The sequence below is a fragment of the Marmota marmota genome, unplaced genomic scaffold (assembly GCF_001458135.2).
Source record: "Marmota marmota marmota unplaced genomic scaffold, marMar, whole genome shotgun sequence".
Classification (NCBI taxonomy): domain Eukaryota; kingdom Metazoa; phylum Chordata; class Mammalia; order Rodentia; family Sciuridae; genus Marmota; species Marmota marmota.
This window is the reverse complement of record NW_026000057.1, coordinates 30,879,138-30,899,772: the sequence shown is the minus strand read 5'-3', so window position 1 is coordinate 30,899,772 and position 20,635 is coordinate 30,879,138. Positions and strand designations below refer to the sequence as shown.

General features: G+C 34.2%; 1 protein-coding gene across 1 annotated transcript in view; it reads left to right on the top strand.

The window, feature by feature from the left end:
- Emcn (endomucin) overlaps nucleotides 1-20,635 on the top strand; it is a 106,170-nt gene that overhangs the window by 18,649 nt on the left and 66,886 nt on the right. Inside the window, exon 2 of the mRNA XM_015484598.2 lies at nucleotides 16,821-16,937. Coding sequence (XP_015340084.1) covers nucleotides 16,821-16,937 — 117 coding nt within the window. The remainder of the gene's footprint in view (nucleotides 1-16,820; nucleotides 16,938-20,635) is intronic.

Sequence of the window (20,635 nt, the reverse complement as noted above, 5' to 3'; positions counted from 1 at the left end):
TAGTTAGTGGTATCCATCAAGAATACAGTGATTATTTTTCATAGTATTTATTTTCTCTGGTTATTTCTATTAAGACCAGCAATAGTTTTTTTTTTTTTTTTTTATATTGCATTTTAACATCATAATATTCAAATGTTCTAAAGTGTGTTGGATTTTTAAAAACTTAAAAATCCAATCTAAGTTGGTTTTAAAAATAAGGGTAAGAAGATAAGAGTAGATACAGGATTTGAAATAACTCACAAAGGTGGTCCAGGAGTGAATGAAAAGTTTAAATATACATTTCTGTAGCTTAAATCTTAAGAGGCCAAGTTTGGCATTTCCTTTTCTTTTGCCAATTCTTTTTTCTCACTCAGAGACTGCTGAAATGAATAAGAGTTTTAAGGGTACTTTGATAATTGGTAAATGACTCTTCTGAACTTATCAAATGCATTTTACCTCAACCTTTATCAACAGGAGGATATGAAGAGTAACGTTTCCAAATGTTACAGTCTCTCTAGAGGTACAGAAAATGCCAAAAACACAGGAACTGCCTCATGAATTATTCCCAGATTTTCAGGTGATCCCATATTTTAAAAAATCATAAATCCAAATTTAATCCAGCATTCAACACTGTTGATGTCACAAAATAACAAAGGTATGTTTACAAATAGAAATTAAAGGTAAGGAATAATGATTAGCAAGTAAATTAAATCCAGACATTTTATGTAAGTATGACATTCAATAGTAAATCAATGTAAATTCAACAGAACTCAATTTTAGTGGGTGATAATTCCACTTTAAAAGTTAGAATAATTGCAACATTATGAAAGTTCTGTTCATTTGAGCAAAACTTACTTATTTTTAGCATTTAAAAATATTAAAAGCCTAAAGTCAAGTACTGCACTGATAGCTGAAAATACATGCTACACAGAGAAATGTTACTGCTATCTATTAAAATTATTTGAAAATTTGATGGTTCTTATATATTTTTATAACTCTAAGTTCATAAATGTTTGTACAGAGTGTCAAATTTCTGAGGTCTGGATAAGGGAGATTAATTGTATATTGATAGCAACATGAAATTCCATCTACAGGCAGGCACTATGGTTCAATGGGATACAACTTTTAAATAACTAGAGGTGCTGGAATTTATTGAGAAACAAAATTATACAGTGACTTCTTGCTCTCTGACTTATATCTGTTACTATTTCAGAAAACTAAATTTCTAATTATTCCGGTGTAAATTTCTCTTAAAGATAAAAGAAATCAATTCACAAAAGTTATCTCTGATCTACTGGTAGTTTTCACACTTAAAATCGTAAAAAACACTTCATTACCTAATATTGGTGATATCTCAGATTGAAGTAATTATTGCTGCTTCAGAGTCTATTTGTTCTGAATATCATGCCATATTTGTAAAACTTTATAGCCAATACTGTCTGGAATACTGTTCTATAGAAAATTGTACAATTATCCTCTGTTTGACAAACATGATCATGACCCAGCAATTTGATTCTAAGTTTACTAAATGATGTTCAGTGAAATAAAAAACTATATTATAGAATTCAAATATCACCTGTGTATCTCTACCTGTTAATATCATAACATGGTCAGATTCAGGATTTATCCTGAAGTCTTCAATTGAAGACTGGGGAAAATAGGAAAACAGCCCAGATTTTTGTGACTCCCTTTGGCAGAAGAAGGATTGGATTCTCTTATTTGCCTTTATTCTCAACTTTGAGATCCATTGAATCTTGTAGGTCTTTTGGTTATTTATGACAACTTTTATTTATTTATTATAATAGAAACCCATAGGTTTTTAAAAAATAGTAGCATACATGTGAAAGTCAATTTACCAGTATACAGGTAATAATAATGTGAAAATAAATTCAAAGATCCCTGGTATAAACTCTGCAGATCTCAATAGTGCAACCCTACAATGAGATAACCATCAGTGTAGGGCTTACTTACAGAGCTGCAGTATGTGGCAACTATTTTACTGTATAAAATCATCTTCTAAGTTTTCTAAAAAGAAAACTTGCATTAGCAAGAACCAAACTGTAGTTCCCCTTTCCCTCAGGCATTCCCAGAAAAATCCACTTATATTAAGTGTTGGTTGGTATTGCAGACTTTAGTGAAAGAACAGAGTTTACATCAGAGAGATGCAAAAACTCAAGAGTTCTAGATGTCCTTGTTCTTAAGTCTTTTGGATGTGCCTTCTTTTACGACATTTTCTCTCTTCCTTTTCCCCCCCACATCCTCAGGGGTAAAAAATATATACATATACTGTTTTATTTTTCTCAGATCAATTCAGTTGCCTCTAGCCCTTTCTATTACACTGAGTTCTGAACATCCTTTTCAATTTTCAAAACTACGTCTTGCAAGGGTATACCTGACCGTGTGTTCTTAGGTAAGTATCATGTTTATTCTAGTTATTGTCTTGACATTTTGGAAAGGAGCTTGGAGTGGCTCACTTTTCCAGTTAAAATTGACAGGCAATATGGTTCAATAGGGTACTACTTTAAAATAACTAGGTGTGCTTGAGTTGATGAAGAAGTAAAAGCATACAGGAGGATTTCCAGTCCTCCACTGTCAGCAAGAGTACACTCTTGCCAACCAGGCTTTGAGAGTATATTCTGTAAATGTGTCTTTTGCTTACTACTAAACTAAAAAAAAAAAAAAAAAACTTGGTAAAATGTTCAGTGTAGGCTTTCTTTCTCTCTCCAAAGGCTGTATCTGTCCCTCAACCCACAGAGCTGCTTTAAAAGACATAAATGTAATTAACCTACTCTAAGTAATTCCTTTGATAGCATCCTAATGGAAAAGTTCAAAATATTGTTAATTTGGAAAACATACCCTAAAAAAGCTAATCTCTAAAATCTATAAGTAGAAAATCATGAATTATCTGTTCTTGGATGAATACAGGATGTGCTTCCTGCAGAGCGTGTTGTTCAGAACAAGTTTTTCCAACTCTCATGTGGAGAAATTGTGGAGGAACAAATTCAGAGAAATAGAAGATAAGTCTGATCCTAGCATTTAAAACTGACATGTACTGGAATCAAAGGGCTATAAATAATTTGCTCTATAGGTATTAGCTTATGTTTTTTAATTAAAAAGGGTGAGTCATAGATGTTTAAAGAGATTCCCTGACTATTTGCAGGAAATGAATAAGATCTCAAATTCTGACTCAGTCCTGGGATGCTATATAAAGACTTAAGAGAAATTAACTAAACTTTACTGTTATTGATAAACTGATTGAAGATCCACAAGGAAGACATCCTCCAACTTTCTGAAGACAAATACATCATTTACATGAAAACAAAATTTGAATCCCCCCTTCAGTAATATAATTGCATTCACACACTGATGGAAGAGAAATAAAATGTTACTAAATATTTTGCAATTTTTAAAATGCAATTTTATCATTTACACATATATGCTACTATTTTTTAACCATAGATTAAAAAAAATAGTAGCATATATGTGTAAATCAATTTACCAGTGTATAGACAGTACTTGTGTGAAAATAAATGAAAGATCTCAAAAGTGCAACACCAAAGTAAAATAACAATGTAGGGCTTATAGAACTGCAATATGTAGCAACTCTTTCTTTCATTGTACAAAAGCAACTTTTTTCTATCCTGCATTCTTTTTTTTTTCTACTATTAGAATCACAATTTCTTGGAATAGTATAAAGATATTAGGAAAGGAGATAATGAAAACAATTTATAAAATCTAGTAAAGTGGTCATCAAAGTAAGGTCATAATTAGGAGAATCAGACTACAATTTGATAAGTTTGTCTCAAAAAATTTTACTAGTCTGAACTTATTGACTATGTTAAAGATAATTTTCTTACTAGTTCACTGGATATGTAGGGGCAATACTATTGACTACTATACATTTACCAGATTTATCTGTAGAACTCTAAAATGAACTCAATTTTTATTAAGGATATAAAGGTATATAAGGTTGCATTAGTTCGTTTTCCATCACTATAATAAAATACCTGAGGCAGCTCACTATATAAACAGAAAGTGTTTAGCCAGTCCACAGTTTGGTGGTTCAAGGACATAGTATGGATATCAGTTCAGTTACCAGCTGTGTCACATTGTGGTATATAGCAAAGTAAGAGCACAAGCAGTAGGAAGTAATTACATTTCAAACCAGGAACACAGAGAGGGCAAATCCAAGCTCAGGCTATGATAACATGTGAACTATATTCTGAGCACAAACTCACAATGATGGTCTAAGGATCTTCCACTAGTTCACACTAACATTTCTGCTATCACCAATATTACCACCCTAAGAACAAGACTTTAGCCTATAGACCTTTTGGAGATGTTCAACAATAGCAGGGGTTAAAGACATTGAGTAATTTGCTGATCGTCATAGAGCTGTTATGTGATAGGGTCTGGACTCAAACTGGGTAACACCGCCCTAAGTCCTGCTGTTATCCATTTTTGTACACTAGGCTGCCCCTTGCTTTCCTTCCTGGTAATAATTTTTTAAGTGTCTTCTATTCATAAATAACAGATATAAATTAATAATGTGCTGAGAAATTCACTGCTAGCCTTTTTGAAACCTCTTGTATGGAATGCATTTCTTATCTCTTGCTGTTCTCATAATTAAACTGTAAGAAAATTAAAGACAAAAAATTATTTGTGTCTTAGGGAATTCCTCTTTGTGTCAAATTGGATCAAAAACCTCTGAACTTACTCTAATTGGATATCAGTATCTGTCTACAGATTGTGGCAGTTTTCATCCATTATTTTTTAAATACGCTTTCTGGTCCTTTTCTTCTTCTTCTTAAATTCATTTATGTATGCATTGCATCTCTCAATAATGTATAATGATTTCTTCATTCGTTTTTATTCTTTTATCTTTTTGTTCCTTTAAACAGATAATGTTAAATGTTTTGCCTTCAAACTCATTGATTTTTTTCTTCAGTTTGACTGAACCCAATGTTGAAGCTTCCTGGTACATATTTCAGTGTAGTCATAATGCTATTTGTTTCTAGGGTATCTATTCGGATTGTTATTGCTGCTGTTGTTGCTGCTATTTCTATTTCTTTGTCAAAATTCTCATTTGGTGCACTGTTTTCCAAATATCATTTAATTTTTTAATCTATTCTTGTAGCTCACTGACCATTAGAAGGATGGTTCTGAACTATTTTTCTGTCGTTTCATAGATATTCCTTTCTTTAGAGTCTATGGTTGGTGATTTGTTTTCTTGTTTTTATTTATTTATTTTTTTGAGGTATTATGATTACCTGTATCCTTGCACTAGTGTCTATGAATCTGAGCAGTGTGTCACCTGTTCTGGCTTTATGGATTTTCTTTGACAGGGATAGATATTTGCTATTTAGTTTATCCAGTGATTTTGGATGGACCAGATAACAAATAACCTTGGATAGGTGAACTTTGCTTTCCATTTCTCTGGATGTCTAAACTGCTGCTTTCGTCCTAAGTTTGAGTAGGGGAGCTGGCCAGGTGCTGTTTTCCAGTGAAACCACTGGTTAAATTCTGAGTTGTTGAATGGACACTACGATTACTTCAGATTGGACCAGGCCACAGCATATATTCCAGTACTGGTACTTTTGTTACATGAATTAAGGAGTGAGGCAGGCTTCTGGTATGTCCCCAAACTTTGGTGGAATTGTTAACTAGCCTGGATAGCAGCTGCTTTGCTCCGTAGAAATGCAAAGTGGATGTTTGTCTCTCTGCCTACATAGGGTTTTGGAGTGGGCTTTGAGGCTGTACTGAGTACTGTTTTAATTCCTAACTGTGGCTGATCTAGCCCTACTCATTGCCAATATTTGCTGTGGTGGCAGTCTCCCTCCCCAGGTAGGATCTTGTGGAGATGGGCTTAAGGTCATCTGGAATACTGTGTATGGCACAGCTAGCTCCTTGGAAAAGCAGTAGTAATTAAAGCAGAATTGTACTGGCATTAAAATAGACTCATCAAAAAGTGGAACAGAACATAGCATCCAGAAATGAACACAGATGTCATGGTCAATTCATTTTCAACAAAGATGCCAAGTGCACACATGGGGAAAAGGATAGTTTCATCAATAAATGGTGGTGGGAAAACTAGATGTCCATAAGAAAAAAAAATAAAATTGGAACTTTGTCTTATGCTATACACAATAGTCAATTTGAAATTGATTAATAACTTAAACAAAAGTTCTGAAACTGTATAACCACTAGAAGAGAGTATGCAGGGAGAATTATGGTACAATGGTGTGGTTGATGGTATATATATATGATGGTATATATATATATATATATATATATATATATATATATATATATATCTCCCCCAAAATGTGGGCAACAACAACAAATGAGATTACATCAAAATAAAAAACTTCTGCACAGTAATGGAAACAAGTAAAAGAGTGAAAAGACAACAGAAAATATTGGGGGAAAATATTTGCAAACCTTATATCTGATATCCAATAAACATAATGAACTCAAACAACTGTATATGAAGAAAAATAATAATCTGATTAAAACTTGGGAAAGGGACCTGAATAGATACTTCCCAAAAGAAAATATAAAAATAGCCAAGAAAGATATGAAAAAAATAATGCTGAACTTCACCAGTAACTAGAGAAATGAAAATCTAAACCACAATGAGTTATCACCTCATACCTATTAGAATGGTTGTTATTAAAAAGAAAGTGTTGAAGAGGATATGGAGAAAAGGAAACATTGGTACAGTGTTGGAGGGAATATAAACTAGTATGGCTGTTATAGAACATAGTACAGAGTTTCCTCAAAAAGCTAAAATGGTACTACCATAGGATCCAACAAACCTGCTATATCCAAAGGAATTGAATTCAGTAGGTCAAACAGATACCTGCACTTGTTGTGTGCTTACTGCATAGTTACTCACAATAGCCAAGTTATAGAATCAACCCAAGTGTCCATCAACAGATGAATGAATAAAAAAATCATGAAACATTAAACACATTGAAACACTATTCAGTCTTAAAAATGAAATAAATTTTGTCACTTGTATCAACATGCCTGGAATTGAAGAACATTATGCTAAGTGAAATAATTCCAGCCCAGAAAGACAAACACTGCATGATCTCACATACATGTGGAATCTAAAACAGCCATACTCAAAGCAGAGAGTAGAATGGTTGTTGGGGAAATGGAGAGATAATGATCAAAGATCGTAAAGCTTCAATGAAACAGGAAGAATGAGACACTTTTTACGGCCATATATTGCACAATTGTGGCAAACGCGTTAACATATTGTACACTTTAAAATAACTAACAGTAAATTTCAAATATTTTTACCACAAAACATTTGAGGTAATATATTAATTAGCTTTAGGTAATTATTTCACACTGCTTTTCTAAATAGTAACGTCAATTTTGCTCACCATAAATACATACAACTGTAATTTGTCAGCTTGTAATTGGAGCAAGACAGGATTCTCTGATTTTTCAGAAGACAAATATTTATTTCAACTTTGCCTTTAATAACTAAAAGTAGTTTTTCAGCTGATATAAATTAAAGCACAATTTAAATCAACTAGATATTTTTCCCTTACATTTACAGAAAACAAAAATAAAAGTATGTGATTGACAGGACATCTCAAATTTAGCCAAATATCATTTTCTAGCTTCAAATCTTGTCATTGTATGTGTGGAAGTCACTATTCCAAACTAATGTGATTGGCTAATAAACAGTGTCCACTGGGGCCTTCCATGTTTCTGGGGAAATGGTGTGGTTGATGGTATATATATATATATATATATATATCCCCCAAAGTTGAAGTCCATAATTGAAGACTCAAGACTGACTTAAGTGGCTACATTCTAGGTTCAGAGGATCATTGAAGTGGCCTTTAAGAAGAATAGAAACTGCATTTCACCTCTACTTTCACTTCCACTGGTCCCAGAGAAGGGACAGAGCACTGCTGCTCTTCCAGAAACTGAGAGGTCAACCAAACTGATACCCTTTCTAAAGTCAAGAAATGAGCCCCAGAAACTTGCCCGTGGAGTCAGCCTGGTGCCCTCAAGGGCATGCTGAGACTCCACATCGTGTTTCCTTGGCAGATATCCTGTGGGCTGCAGAAGCACAGTTTATCTCAGGACTCAGAGAACAGGACTGTGGACGGAATCTCAGGACAATTGTGTAAAATCCCAAGAGGATTCCCAAGTTCTTCCTTTTCCCTCCCATTCCCACTCCTATAAATTTTAAACACAGCCTTTACCTTCTTGTAACTTAAGCAATTGAAATTCATCAGTCTTCCCTTGGATGTGACATAAAATTTCTCCTGACAATGAAGACCAAACCTAAAGATATCTCAATAATGTGGAATATTATCTTTAAAGAATCACTAGTTTGTGAAGGAAACTGTCCCATAATATTGAACATGAGCCCCGAGTGAGTAGAGGCAATTTGCCCTGTACCCCTCCAACCTTTCGACAGCCAGAACTCCTCGGATTCTCAGGTCCATTTTGCAGTTATTGTTGTTTTCTGTTTAACAAACTCACCAATGTAGTGCTGCCTTCCTGTTCTCCCTAGAGGGGCCAGGTGGCAGAGACACCTGTCCACACTCAGAGCCTGCCAGGCTTGGCACTCCCTCCCCACCTCACAGATGGCTGGAAACCTGAGGAGATGCCTCATTTGAGTGCAGCATTTCCCCACTAATATGAATATTTTTCCCTCTATGAGAGACAAGATTTTCTTGTTACTTATCCCCCCAAATCATTCCACATGGGCAATTTGAGCATTCTCAAAACTTTGCCTTTTCCACAGCATTTTTTTTAGCTTTAATGAAAATGTACTTTAAATTTAAAACCTTGTTTTTGAAGAGTTGCCACTAACTTTGATGTTTCATTAAAAATAAGATCTTCCTGTTCTCTCCCAAAAGATCATGCTTCTAAGTGTCTAGATAGCTTAGAGGACATGTGCATTCCACCTGCCTAAATAGCAGAGATGAAATCAAAAACAGATTTTTCTATAGCATATAATAAAGATTACTTAAAAGGAAAACTAGCAGACTTTTCTACTAATTGGTGCTATGATCTTTTGAAACTACCTTATATTTATGCATTTTCTAAGGAGAAAACCTGAAAGATTGTGTTATGTCAGGATATCAAAATTCTTTTCAGGAAGCAAGGTCTACTTTCTTTAGAAGTGAATTTCTAGTGGACTTTAGTTGACTTGATAGAGGAGAGATGCTCTACTGTCCAAAACAAGAAAGACAACTGGAAAGAGACCTACTCATCCTAAGAATGAATAAAATTCTAACTCTTAGATACTATTTCTGCTTCACAGAAATGTAAGTACAAACCATGACTAAAAGGGAGTAGCTGACTTGATCATTTGAAAACAGGAGAAAATATATGTGGCTTCCAGCCATAAGCTAAAGTATCAAAGACAAGATAGGCAAGTTCTTATGAAAGGTCCTATAAGGTATTATATCTGAACAGTTGGGAATTTCACATCTTGAACATCAGATGATACAGAACTATTTCAGGATCTATAAATACCTTAATAAATCTATCATTTAACTTTTATAATTAGAATATGTGTGTGTGTGTGTTGCAGATTTCAAAAAAGCTGGAAAACAAAACCAACCAAACACAAAAGGAATACTCTAAAACTGCAGATAATTCTTCACCCTGTGATAGCATGGAAATTATTATTACAGTATCCCCTGAGCTCTCCAAGTCTGAATGTGTGGGGGTGGGGTGGAATCAGGACACTATGCCATCTGCTTCTCTTACGACATCCCAAGCACAGCCCTATCTGGTTTAGCACAGCAAAGTCATGAGGCTAGGATTGCCTTGTTAAATTTATCTTTAATCACTTTGGAGATAAAGAGAGGTAAAAATGTTATCTCACCATATTCTATGATGAGGAAAACACTTCAGAATAAAGTCATTTTCCTCAATAATTTATTATGAGATGAAATCAAACCTAGAGGGAATATCTACAGATACTACAGTCAAAGAATAACTGGTAGTAACTTGCATCACGGTCAATAACCTTCAGTCATGTTAGTTGGAATGATTCTTTTCCACCATATTATTAGAGAGAGTTTCCAGTAATGGAATTTTCAAACTGAAAAAGCCACTATGTTCATTTTTAATATGGAAATAGTCTTAGTCAGTGGGAAATTTCCTTCAAAGCCTTACGTCTAATATGGAAACGTGTGGTGTGTATGTGTGTGTGTATACCAAATCTACAAGTAATGGTATGAAATGCTTGCCATTATTAAAGAAAAAAAATAGTGAGGCATTTTGTCTAGTTCCTCATTATGAGGACATAAGGACAATGCATCTGCACATCTAGTCATGTCTTCTCTTTTTTTTACCACATCCTGTCAAGGCAAAGAACAGGTGAAACTGGGGTATGTAGCTTTGCAAAATGCCACCTTCTCGATGGTCAGATAATGTGACGCTATATTCTCTTGAGCCTGTCTAAATTAAATTTTCAACTACATCACTTTCCCGTGCATAAGGTAGGCAAATTGTTTATCCTTTTTGAGCCTCAGTGGCTCCATCTATAAAATGATGATCACAAGTATATGGGCCTCATAGTGTCTTTGTTGTGATTACACTCAGTCCTTGCCAAAAGAGAGCATGCTATCTGCTGAACAACCTTAAGAATTAACAACGGAAGTGTAATGAATATTGATGGATCATACTTTTCCTCAGGAGCAATCAGTGGCCAAGTGGGAGAAGGTCAGGAGAAACCTGAATGTAACTCTCAATCTTATCATATCAGTAGTTAGAAATTTGCCTACTTTGAGTTTGAATCAAGTCATTTTATAGATGTGAACTCATCATCAGACAAAGATTTCAAGAGAGCAAGGAACTTGGTAAATATAATATAAAAAGGAGAACTTGATTCAGCTGTTGTCTTCTCATTCTTTATCCCACCCATTTCTCCATTATTTTCCAATATTAGAATTTCTATCCAGCCACTTTCCATGGTTCCCCATTGACTTGATAAAATCCAGACGCCCAAACTTAGTGTTCATGGCCCTCTGAAATCTGACTCTGGTATGTTCTTAGACAACATCCATCACCATGTCCATCCACAGGTCAACACCAATCAGTCAAACAGAACTCTTTTCATTCATCTCAAATACCTCTTGCTCCCCAACTCCAGAGTTTTGCTCATGCCCTTTTCTCTGTTTGGGTGAACATATGACTAGTTTACTGGGATCTGGCTCCCATGTTAACTCTCTCATGAGGGTGGTCATCCTTTATCTTATAAACTTTTACCCAATTTATTGTTTGTCCAACAGCCTCCAAATTTTTAACTGGAGACCCAATAAAAAGTACATTTTGCATTGGCACACATTTCATGCAGAGTTACACGCATGCACATCCTTGCACAAAAAAACTCATGAAATGATACCTTGGTTGTTCAAAATACCACTCTAAAACTGTATCTGTTGGCAAAAATACACTAGGAAAGAATTCAAGGGGAAAAAAAGAGGCTTCATTTCAAAAATTAAAAAAAAAAAAAGCTCACAAAACAGGGAGACATATCCTTTGGTACAAAATGAAAAGGTAATCTGGAGGAACGAAGGGGTGGCTTTCTTATATAAAGAAATTTCCCAACCAGGTTTCCATTCTTGGTACTCCTATGTAAATGAAGGAGGTAAATTTGTGGGAAGTGCTCAGTCTTGGTTCATCGGTTGAGAATAACAGTTCATTGGTCAGGTCAGGGTAGTGGAATGAGACTTTCTGGTCACTGTTTACCTTGGCAGTTAAAACAAGAACATGGCCAGGCAAGGGACTCAACGTTTAGTTTGTGGTTCTTCCTAGAACAGAGAGTAGATGTGATACACCACACACACACACACACACACACACACACCTCAGTGACTAGACTATCAGGCTCTCTTCTAAATTTAGGCTCAATAACCACTTGGAACCCTTCTTGAAAATTGAGCTTTTTTTAAAATTTCATCTCTCTTTACTTTGTCATTTGGCAACATTTCTGACTGCATTCCCTTAAAGAGATTTAATTGCCCTTAATTATATCATCACCTGCAGCTTAAAAAACATTAATCTATACAACCATACAGGATGCCCTACATTATTTGTTTTGCATGGCCATTATGTTCCCCCACTAGATGAAAGCTACTCAGGCTGATACTAAGTGGTACATCTTAGAGTCTTTTACTGTGTCTAATCACGATTCTCATATAAGTCTTGGTCCAACATGTATTGTGGAAGAGAGAAAAGGAAAGAAAGAAGAGAGGGTAGGAAGGAAGAAGGAAGGAAACAAACAAAAAGAAAGGAAGGATCCATCTTTGAAGATACTATTTTCAGGGATTAAGATTGTTACTCTTGAATAGGCAGAATCAATATTATCCAGATGGCCATACTACCAAAAGTTCTATACAGATTTAATGCAATTCCCATAAAGACTCCAATGATGTTCTTCACAGAAATAGAAAAAGCAATCATGAAGTTCACTTGGAAAAATAAGAGACCCAGAATAGCCAAAGCAATCCTCAGCAAGAAAAGTGATGCAGAAGGCATCACAATACCATAACTTAAATTATACTATAGAGCATAGCAAAAAACAAAAACAGCAATGGTACTGGCACCAAAACAGACACAAAGACCACCAGAACAGAATAGAAGACAGAGACACACCCACACAAATTCAGTTATCTCATCATAGACAAAGAAACCATAAACAAACATTGGAAAAAAGATAGGTTCTTCAACAAATGTTGCTGGGAAAACGAGAAATCCATATGTAATCAAATGAAATTGAACCCCTATATCTCACCCTGGACAAAACTCAACTCAAAGTGGATCAAGGACCTAGGCATTAGACCATACACCTTACCCTTACTAGGAAAAAAAGTAGGCCCAACTTTTCAACATATTAGCTTAGGAACCGAATCCCTCAACAAGACTCCCAAAGCACAAGAAGTAAAATCAATAATCAATAAATGGGATGGTATCAAACTGAAAATATTCACAGCAAAGGAAACAATAACATGTACAGAGATCCTATAGAATGGGAGAAAGTCTTCACCATCAGTACCTCAGACAAGTCGTTAATTTCCAAGATATACAAAGAACTTTAGAAAAATAAATAACCAAATCAATTTATGGGCAAAGGAACTGAACAACCACTTCACAAAAGAAGAAATACAAATAGTCAAAAATATATGAAAAAAAATGCTCAACATCTCTAGTAATTAGAGACATGCAAATTAAAACTACACTGAGAATCCATCTCATTCCAGTTAGAATGGCAATTATAAAGAATACAAGTAACAATAAATGTTGGCAAGGATGTGGGGAAAAAGGTACTCTCATACATTGTTGGTGGGACTGAAAATTGGTGCAACCACTCTGGAAAGCAGTAAGGAGATTCCTTAGAAAACTTGGAATGGAAATACCATTTGATCCAGTTTTCCCACTCCTTGGTCTATACACAAAGGCCTTTAAAACAGCTTATATCAAAATATCAAAGTGATGCAGAGACATTAGTGTTCATAGCAGCTCAACTCACAATAGCCAACCTATGGAAACAACCCAGGTGTCCTTCAAAGGATAAATGGATAAATAAAATGTGGTACATATACACAATGGAATATTACTTAGCCATAAAGAAGAACAAAATTATGGCATTTTCTGGTAAATGAATGGAACTGGAGAATATCATGCTAAGTAAAATAAGCCAGTCCCCAAAAAACCAAAGGCCTAATGTTCTCTCTGATTTGTGGATGCTGACCCAAAACAAGAAAGGTTGGGGAAGGGAATAATAGAAATACATTGGATGAGACAAAGGGGACTAAAGGGAAAGGAGCAGGGAGGGGAATAGTAAAGACAGTAAAATTAATCCATCATAACTTTCCTAGCCTTGTATTTTTTTTTGAGCACATAAAAAACAAGGTAATGTTTTAATGTCTCTTGTGCATAAAGAACATAAAAATACAGAATATAAAATATAGTATATGTTAAAATTACAACGTATTTTTTTTTTTTAATTCACTGGGGCAATTTATTTATTTTTCTTTTGTGAATACACGATCAGTGTAACTCCACATCATGTACAACCACAAGAGTGGGATTTTAAATAGATTAAATTATATTCTCTATTGAAGGGCATCTAGGTTGGTTCCACATTCTAGCTATTGTGAATTGTGCTGCTATAAACACTGATGTGGCTGTGTCCCTGTAGTATGCTCTTTTTAGGTCTTTTGGGTATAGTCCGAGAAGGGGAATAGCTGGGTCAAATGGTGGTTCCATTACTAGCTTTCCAAGGAAACTCCATACTGTTTTCCATATTGGCTGACCAATTTGCAGTCCCACCAGCAATGTATGAGTGGGCCTTTTTCCCTGAATCCTCGCCAGCACTTGTTGTTTGACTTCATAATGGCTGCCATTCTTATTGGAGTGAGATGGTATCTTAGAGTAGTTTTAATTTGCATTTCTCTGATTGCTAGAGATGGTGAACATTTTTTCATGTATTTGTTGATTGATTGTATATCCTCTTCCGAGAAGTTTCTGTTCAAATCCTTGGCCCATCTATTGAAGGGCATCTAGGTAGAACCAACCTAGATGCCCTTCAATAGATGAATGGATTAAAAAATGTGGCATATATACACAATGGAATATTACTCAGCACTAAAAAATAATAAAATCATGGATTTTTGCAGGCAAATGGATGGCATTAGAGCAGATTATGCTAAGTGAAGTTAGCCAATCCCTAAAAAACAAATTGTGTCACATTAGATTGGATAGAGAGAAAGGATGGGAGAGGAGGGGAGGAGTAGGGAGGATAGGAAGGGCAGCAGAATAGAATAGACAATATGATTGATGTATGTACATTCCATGTATGTATTATATGTCAAAATACATTCTACTGTCTTGTATGACTAAAAAAATAAATAAATATTTTAAAAAAGAAGCAACCAAAAAATATTATATTCTCTATGTATAATCTGCCAAAATACATTCTACTGTCATGTATAACTAAAAATAACAGATAAAACAATTTAAAAAAGATTGTTACTCTTTGGAAGTCAAAAGATGGTATCATTCAAGCCATTATATAAATTTTCCAGTCTAAGTGGTACGCTTCTTAGAATAATTTTATCAACTTTAGTAAATTATTAGAAAGCAGTGTTACAACATGGAATTTAGGACTAAAGGAAAGAGCTAGAACAAAATGGCTAGTAAAGAACAGATAAGGGTGTATGGGCTGTGTGGCAGCTCCCTGCCGAACACCAGGTGGTACGGAGGGCACGATCCAGGGTGTGAAGTGTACTTCCTTCCATTAGACGAAAAATGAGCTTTTAACTTCATCTTCATAAAACCTGTGAAAATGCAGCTCTATCATCTCTGTACATGCTGAACACATCTCCACGCGCCAAATATATCTAGCAATTTCTGTTTACTGTGTCTATAAACAAAGTCAGTGCTAAGAGCTAACACTTCCAAGTACCTTCAGGCTATGAAATGAAACAGAAAACACACCTTATCTCATGACATCTGAGACACTACCTTTCATTGACATTCCACATATTGATTTTTCTCAGATTCAAAGAGGAAAGTTTTAACTCTAATTTAAATTTGAGAACTGATACTAATGACATATATTCACTGTTATGAACTGAAGTAGTTTGATGGGACTAGGAACATAAACATTTATTATTCAACTAACATTCCATGCTATTCTATACTTTTATAACACACATATGTATACAGACCAGGATATTACATGGAAATCAATGCCTTCCATAGATTTTTTTCAAATCTTAAGACATCTGTGCATTTTAATCTGTAACATAGTAGTGACTGTCCAGAGATAAGACCAATAATGTCCAGGATTAAACAATCAATATAAATGATAACTACAACAATTTTATATGAAGCAAGTCTTTTGACAGAACACTGAGAGTTTCATTCTACATATTTCAATTTGAGACAATAATTATGAAGTTGTGATATTGCCAACTCCAGCTGTTACAGAAAATCAGTTTCTTTATATAGTTTAAGAATTGCTATTAAAAAGAAATACATAACATGGATTACAATTTATTGCCTTCTTTCCATGCCTCTGGCCGCACACGTTTGAAATTTAGAGAAATAAACAATTTGAAAACGCACATTTATGGAGGCTCCATCCCTCAAATTTAGATGTTATAATTATTAAATTTCTTTAGATTAATAAGTTGATTGTCTTTCTTTGGAACTTATCTCCCTCCTTATATATACTTTTACATTTATACTCTGTATAAATAAACATTTCTATATACATATGTACATAAATATGTGTTATAGATTATATATATGTGTATGCATGTGTGTGTGCATATATATGTACACATATATATGGAGAAAGAGAGGAGAAGAGAGATTATATGTCAAGAGAATATATCAATAGTACATTAAAGTTATTAAGTAGTAAAATGTCAATATCAAAACATTTAGTAAAACATCCCCTGCCCAGAGAGTGCCCATTGTATTATTTTATCTGGCAAGATTAGTTTAGTTAGCTTAAAGATAGTGTTAAATTTCAAATTTGCACTTCTATTCTTCATTATTCTCAGATATTATGTAAGATCAGAACCACGTACTGACCCTGCCTATAATCCTAAAAAGTCACACCATTGATGTAAATCAGGTACAGTTGAAGAGCAAATACTAAGCTCTTCACAACCAAAACATTAGTTCCAAATCCATGTCCTACTAACTGGATTATCAGAGTAGACATTGTTTACTGTACTTAATTTAAATATACTAGTCTGTTGACTGGCAAAATAAATGTAAATGTTAATGCAACTACTTTAGCATAATTTACTTTTCTCTAATTGTTTCAGGTGCATCTACTAATACATCATCAACAACAATTTCTCTACCAATCACCACTGTAGTAACAACAAACTCAACGTTATCAACAACTACTGATATATTATTCCATAAAACAACTTCTAAAGGTAAGATTAACTCTTAGTGGAATTTAGTTAATATTAGAATATTTATAATTTAACCAAAAAAATAATTTAGGATCTAATATCTGATTGTTACAAATATCTATGCTGTTTCACTATTTTGAAGTTATTGTGTTATTTTGGCTTTCTTAATGAATCCTAAGATCATAGTGGACTTCTCTGCTGACATTCTTTTAGATCATTCCTGTGTGAGAATGGTCCTTTTGTGAATGTTACAAACAAAATTTTGCTTTTAGAAAAGAAAAAAAAATATCTAACCCATAAAAATATTTTTCTAATATTTCAGTTCTCCACTTATGCAGCATAGCCAATAAGATGGAACTATATCAATAACAGATCAATTTTGTGGGTTATACCGTGCTGATAATAGATTTAATTTGTAGGTCTCAGTAGCAATGTCATAATCATTTTTACTGTACTTAGTGACAACAGCTATCCCAAATTTTTGGCTAGATTAAAGGAGATTACAATATCATCCATAAAAATTTGTAAAGCAATTAGACGCATTCAATAAATAACCCAAGGCGTTGTCAAACCAAATGAATACTGTATTGTCCACCCTGCCATGAACAAAAAAAAAAAAAAAAAAAAAAAAAAAAAAAAAAAAAAAAAANNNNAAAAAAAAAAAAAAAAAAAAAAAATGAGGTATATTCAGGTTCAGTAATAAATGAAGGGGAAAAAAAGTAGAATTGTTAGTTGATTGCTTAGAGGCAAAAACTCCTGTGAGAATAGTAAGGTCACAGAAAGACTAAAAATATCAAATGCCCTGAATAAATGAAATTCCTGTCTCTGTTTTCCTCACCTCTTTATTACCCCTTATTTTTTTTATTCTAAGGCTAAACTCAAATCTATGCAGACCAATGAAGGCTAGTTCACTGAGCTGAATAGGGTGGTGATTCTCAGATGTAAAGGATGTCATGATCAAAGTCCACTATTTCTGCAATGTTTGATTCTAAGATGAAAACCAAACCTCCTAGAACTTTTCTACAAGGCAGGAGAAAATATTGCACAATAGGGGTGGCATGGGGATTTTGTTACCAGAAAATCATACAACATCTATTTCCAATCAAGGGAAACTCCAAATGACACAATTACAAAGCCATGCCCTGCAGGTCCCTAGCCAACTCCTGCACACTGCATTTTTTAATTTATTTTTTAAATACACAACAACAGTGGAATGCATTACAATCCTTATTACACATATACAGCACAATTTTTCATATCTCTGTATATAAAGTATGTTCACGCCAAATTATAAAAATTTTCTAGTCCTGTGTTCCTGGTTTTCAAGCACAGGCACTCTAGCACTTTTACAAAATATAACTGTTTGCTTGTTTTCTTCTGTGAGTTGCCAGCTGAGTCCATGGCATAAAATTGGCCCTAATTTGGTAAAAATATATTATTTTGCCACTAATAATATCCCCCATAAGTAATAGTTCAAAGAAGGTGAATACTGTTGTTGCATGCAGATTCCAAAATCTGAAGTTCCGCAATTTTTATACTTGGAACTTGTGCTTTCTAATTGGTGGATTCCTAGCCCTGACTGTGAGGCTCAGTAGTGAATATTAACATCCAAATAATAACACAAACCTTGAATATTATGTTAAAAAGACCATGCAAGGGCAGAGATGGTAGTTCAATGAAGCAGTTCAGGCAGAATGGTAATTTGTGATACCAGAACTCAAAACTATCACTAATTGCCGACAACATGATTCTATTCTTAGAGGATCCAAAAAATTACACCAGAAAACTTCTAGAACTAATAAATGAATTCAGCAAAGTAGCAGGAATGCATCTTGACTTGCTGACTTGGAAGTGTTATCTCATATCTTTTCATGTCAGGGCACGGGTGAGAACATTCTTCTCACAACTTTCCCATTGGTGGTTTCTGTACTGGATGCTGAAACACTCTTCTATGAAGCAATTGATAAGAGCACTTGAACTTATCTGTACAACACACACACACACACACACACATATATTCACTCACTCATAATTCCTTTATTTTTTTGATACATTCTATGATTTTTACTACCCAGTTGACAGAAATTACACTTCAGTTTGTAATCTTCAAAGGTTCTTAAGATGAACTTTAAATTATTCACATTCAGTTGCAAAATCTTAATAGACCAGAAAAATTTTACTTTTATTAATTTTTATTTAAAAATGTTTAAATATACTAAACATCTCAAATTAATATCTTTGTAGGTTTTACCACATTTGCTTCAGTTTTATTTTTCTTTCTCCTTTCTTCCTTCTTTATTTATTCTTTCCACTCTTTAATTTGACTACTAAAGTATTTGGAAGGGAATCCAGACTTCTTGCCATAGTTCCTTTAACACACTAAATATGAATCTCAAAAAAAAAATATGAACAATTTGATCCCAAGTGAAAACGCCATTATCAATCCCCCAAATTAACAATTATACTTTAGATCACCTAATACCCATTTAGAGAAGTTTTAATGGTTATAATCTGGTAACATGAATTTTTTTTGCACCAGTGAAAAAGAGCTGAAGGGAGGAAAGTAGCTCCATCCTGGGATCACTAGTGAGACCAGCTGAGAGAGTGAGGAGGCAGGGAAAGGAAGCAAGAGAGGGCAGCTGGGGTCCACAACTGGTTGCACCCAGTATGAGAAACAAAGTCTGGCCTGGTGGTTGGGCTGAGTGGAGCCATCAGACAGCACGGGGAGAGGGGAAACGTGGTGCTTAGAAGAGGACAGGGGACCAACACTGGAGAAGGAAGCCAGAAAGGAACAGTTTGGGTCTGGACTGCTTGATCACTGACTGTGAATTAAGGGTATAGGTGAGTTGAACTATATATAGTGGATGTAGCCCATGCTCTTAAACGTTGTGCAATTAATACACAGTAATTAAGAATTTTCCTTAAATTTTCATGTTCTAAGCAGTGTGTCAGTATATTTGGCTTCCAATTTCAGGTTGATAAAGGGTTTAAATTTCAAGGAGTTTTATACATTTTCCTATCTTTCAAAATAACCATTTTAAAAACACATAATAATACCCCAAAGTTGTGTACCTATGGTAAAGCATTTCCTTATTCTCCTTCCTCATGGCCAACATGGTCCTCTTAGCTACAACAAATTATTTCCAAAAAAAAAAAAGGAAGAAAAAAATATATATATAAGTATATATTATATATATTTATATATGATATATATGCCATATATATATTTATGTATATAAATATAAATATATATATATATATATATATATATATATATATATACATGCCAAAGCTGTTTTATTTTCATTTTTTAAGCTTCTCAATCAGATTTTCTTTGTTTAAAATTAAAAGTACTAATAGTACTTATGTTTATCTACAGCACATAAATATTCTTTCTCTGGCCAATGACAAAAAAAATCTACCATCAGAAAAGTTAAAAAAAAAAAAGTGAAACTTAGAGGAGAATTTTTCTTGTAGCCACACAGTCACAGTGACGTGACTGATTGATAGAGCTCTGCCTGGAGCAGGTTTTGCTTTCAGAGACAATCCAATTAAAGAGCTGGGACCTGACTTCTTCCTAGATGTGTATGGAGTACAATGCATATTTTATGCAAAGATCAAATGGCCAGAGTTAAAAAACAGAATTTGGCAGACACTGCATATCACCACCGTAAAGTGAACTCCTAGTGTACAAAAACAGGTTTGAAATTTTGTGCCTA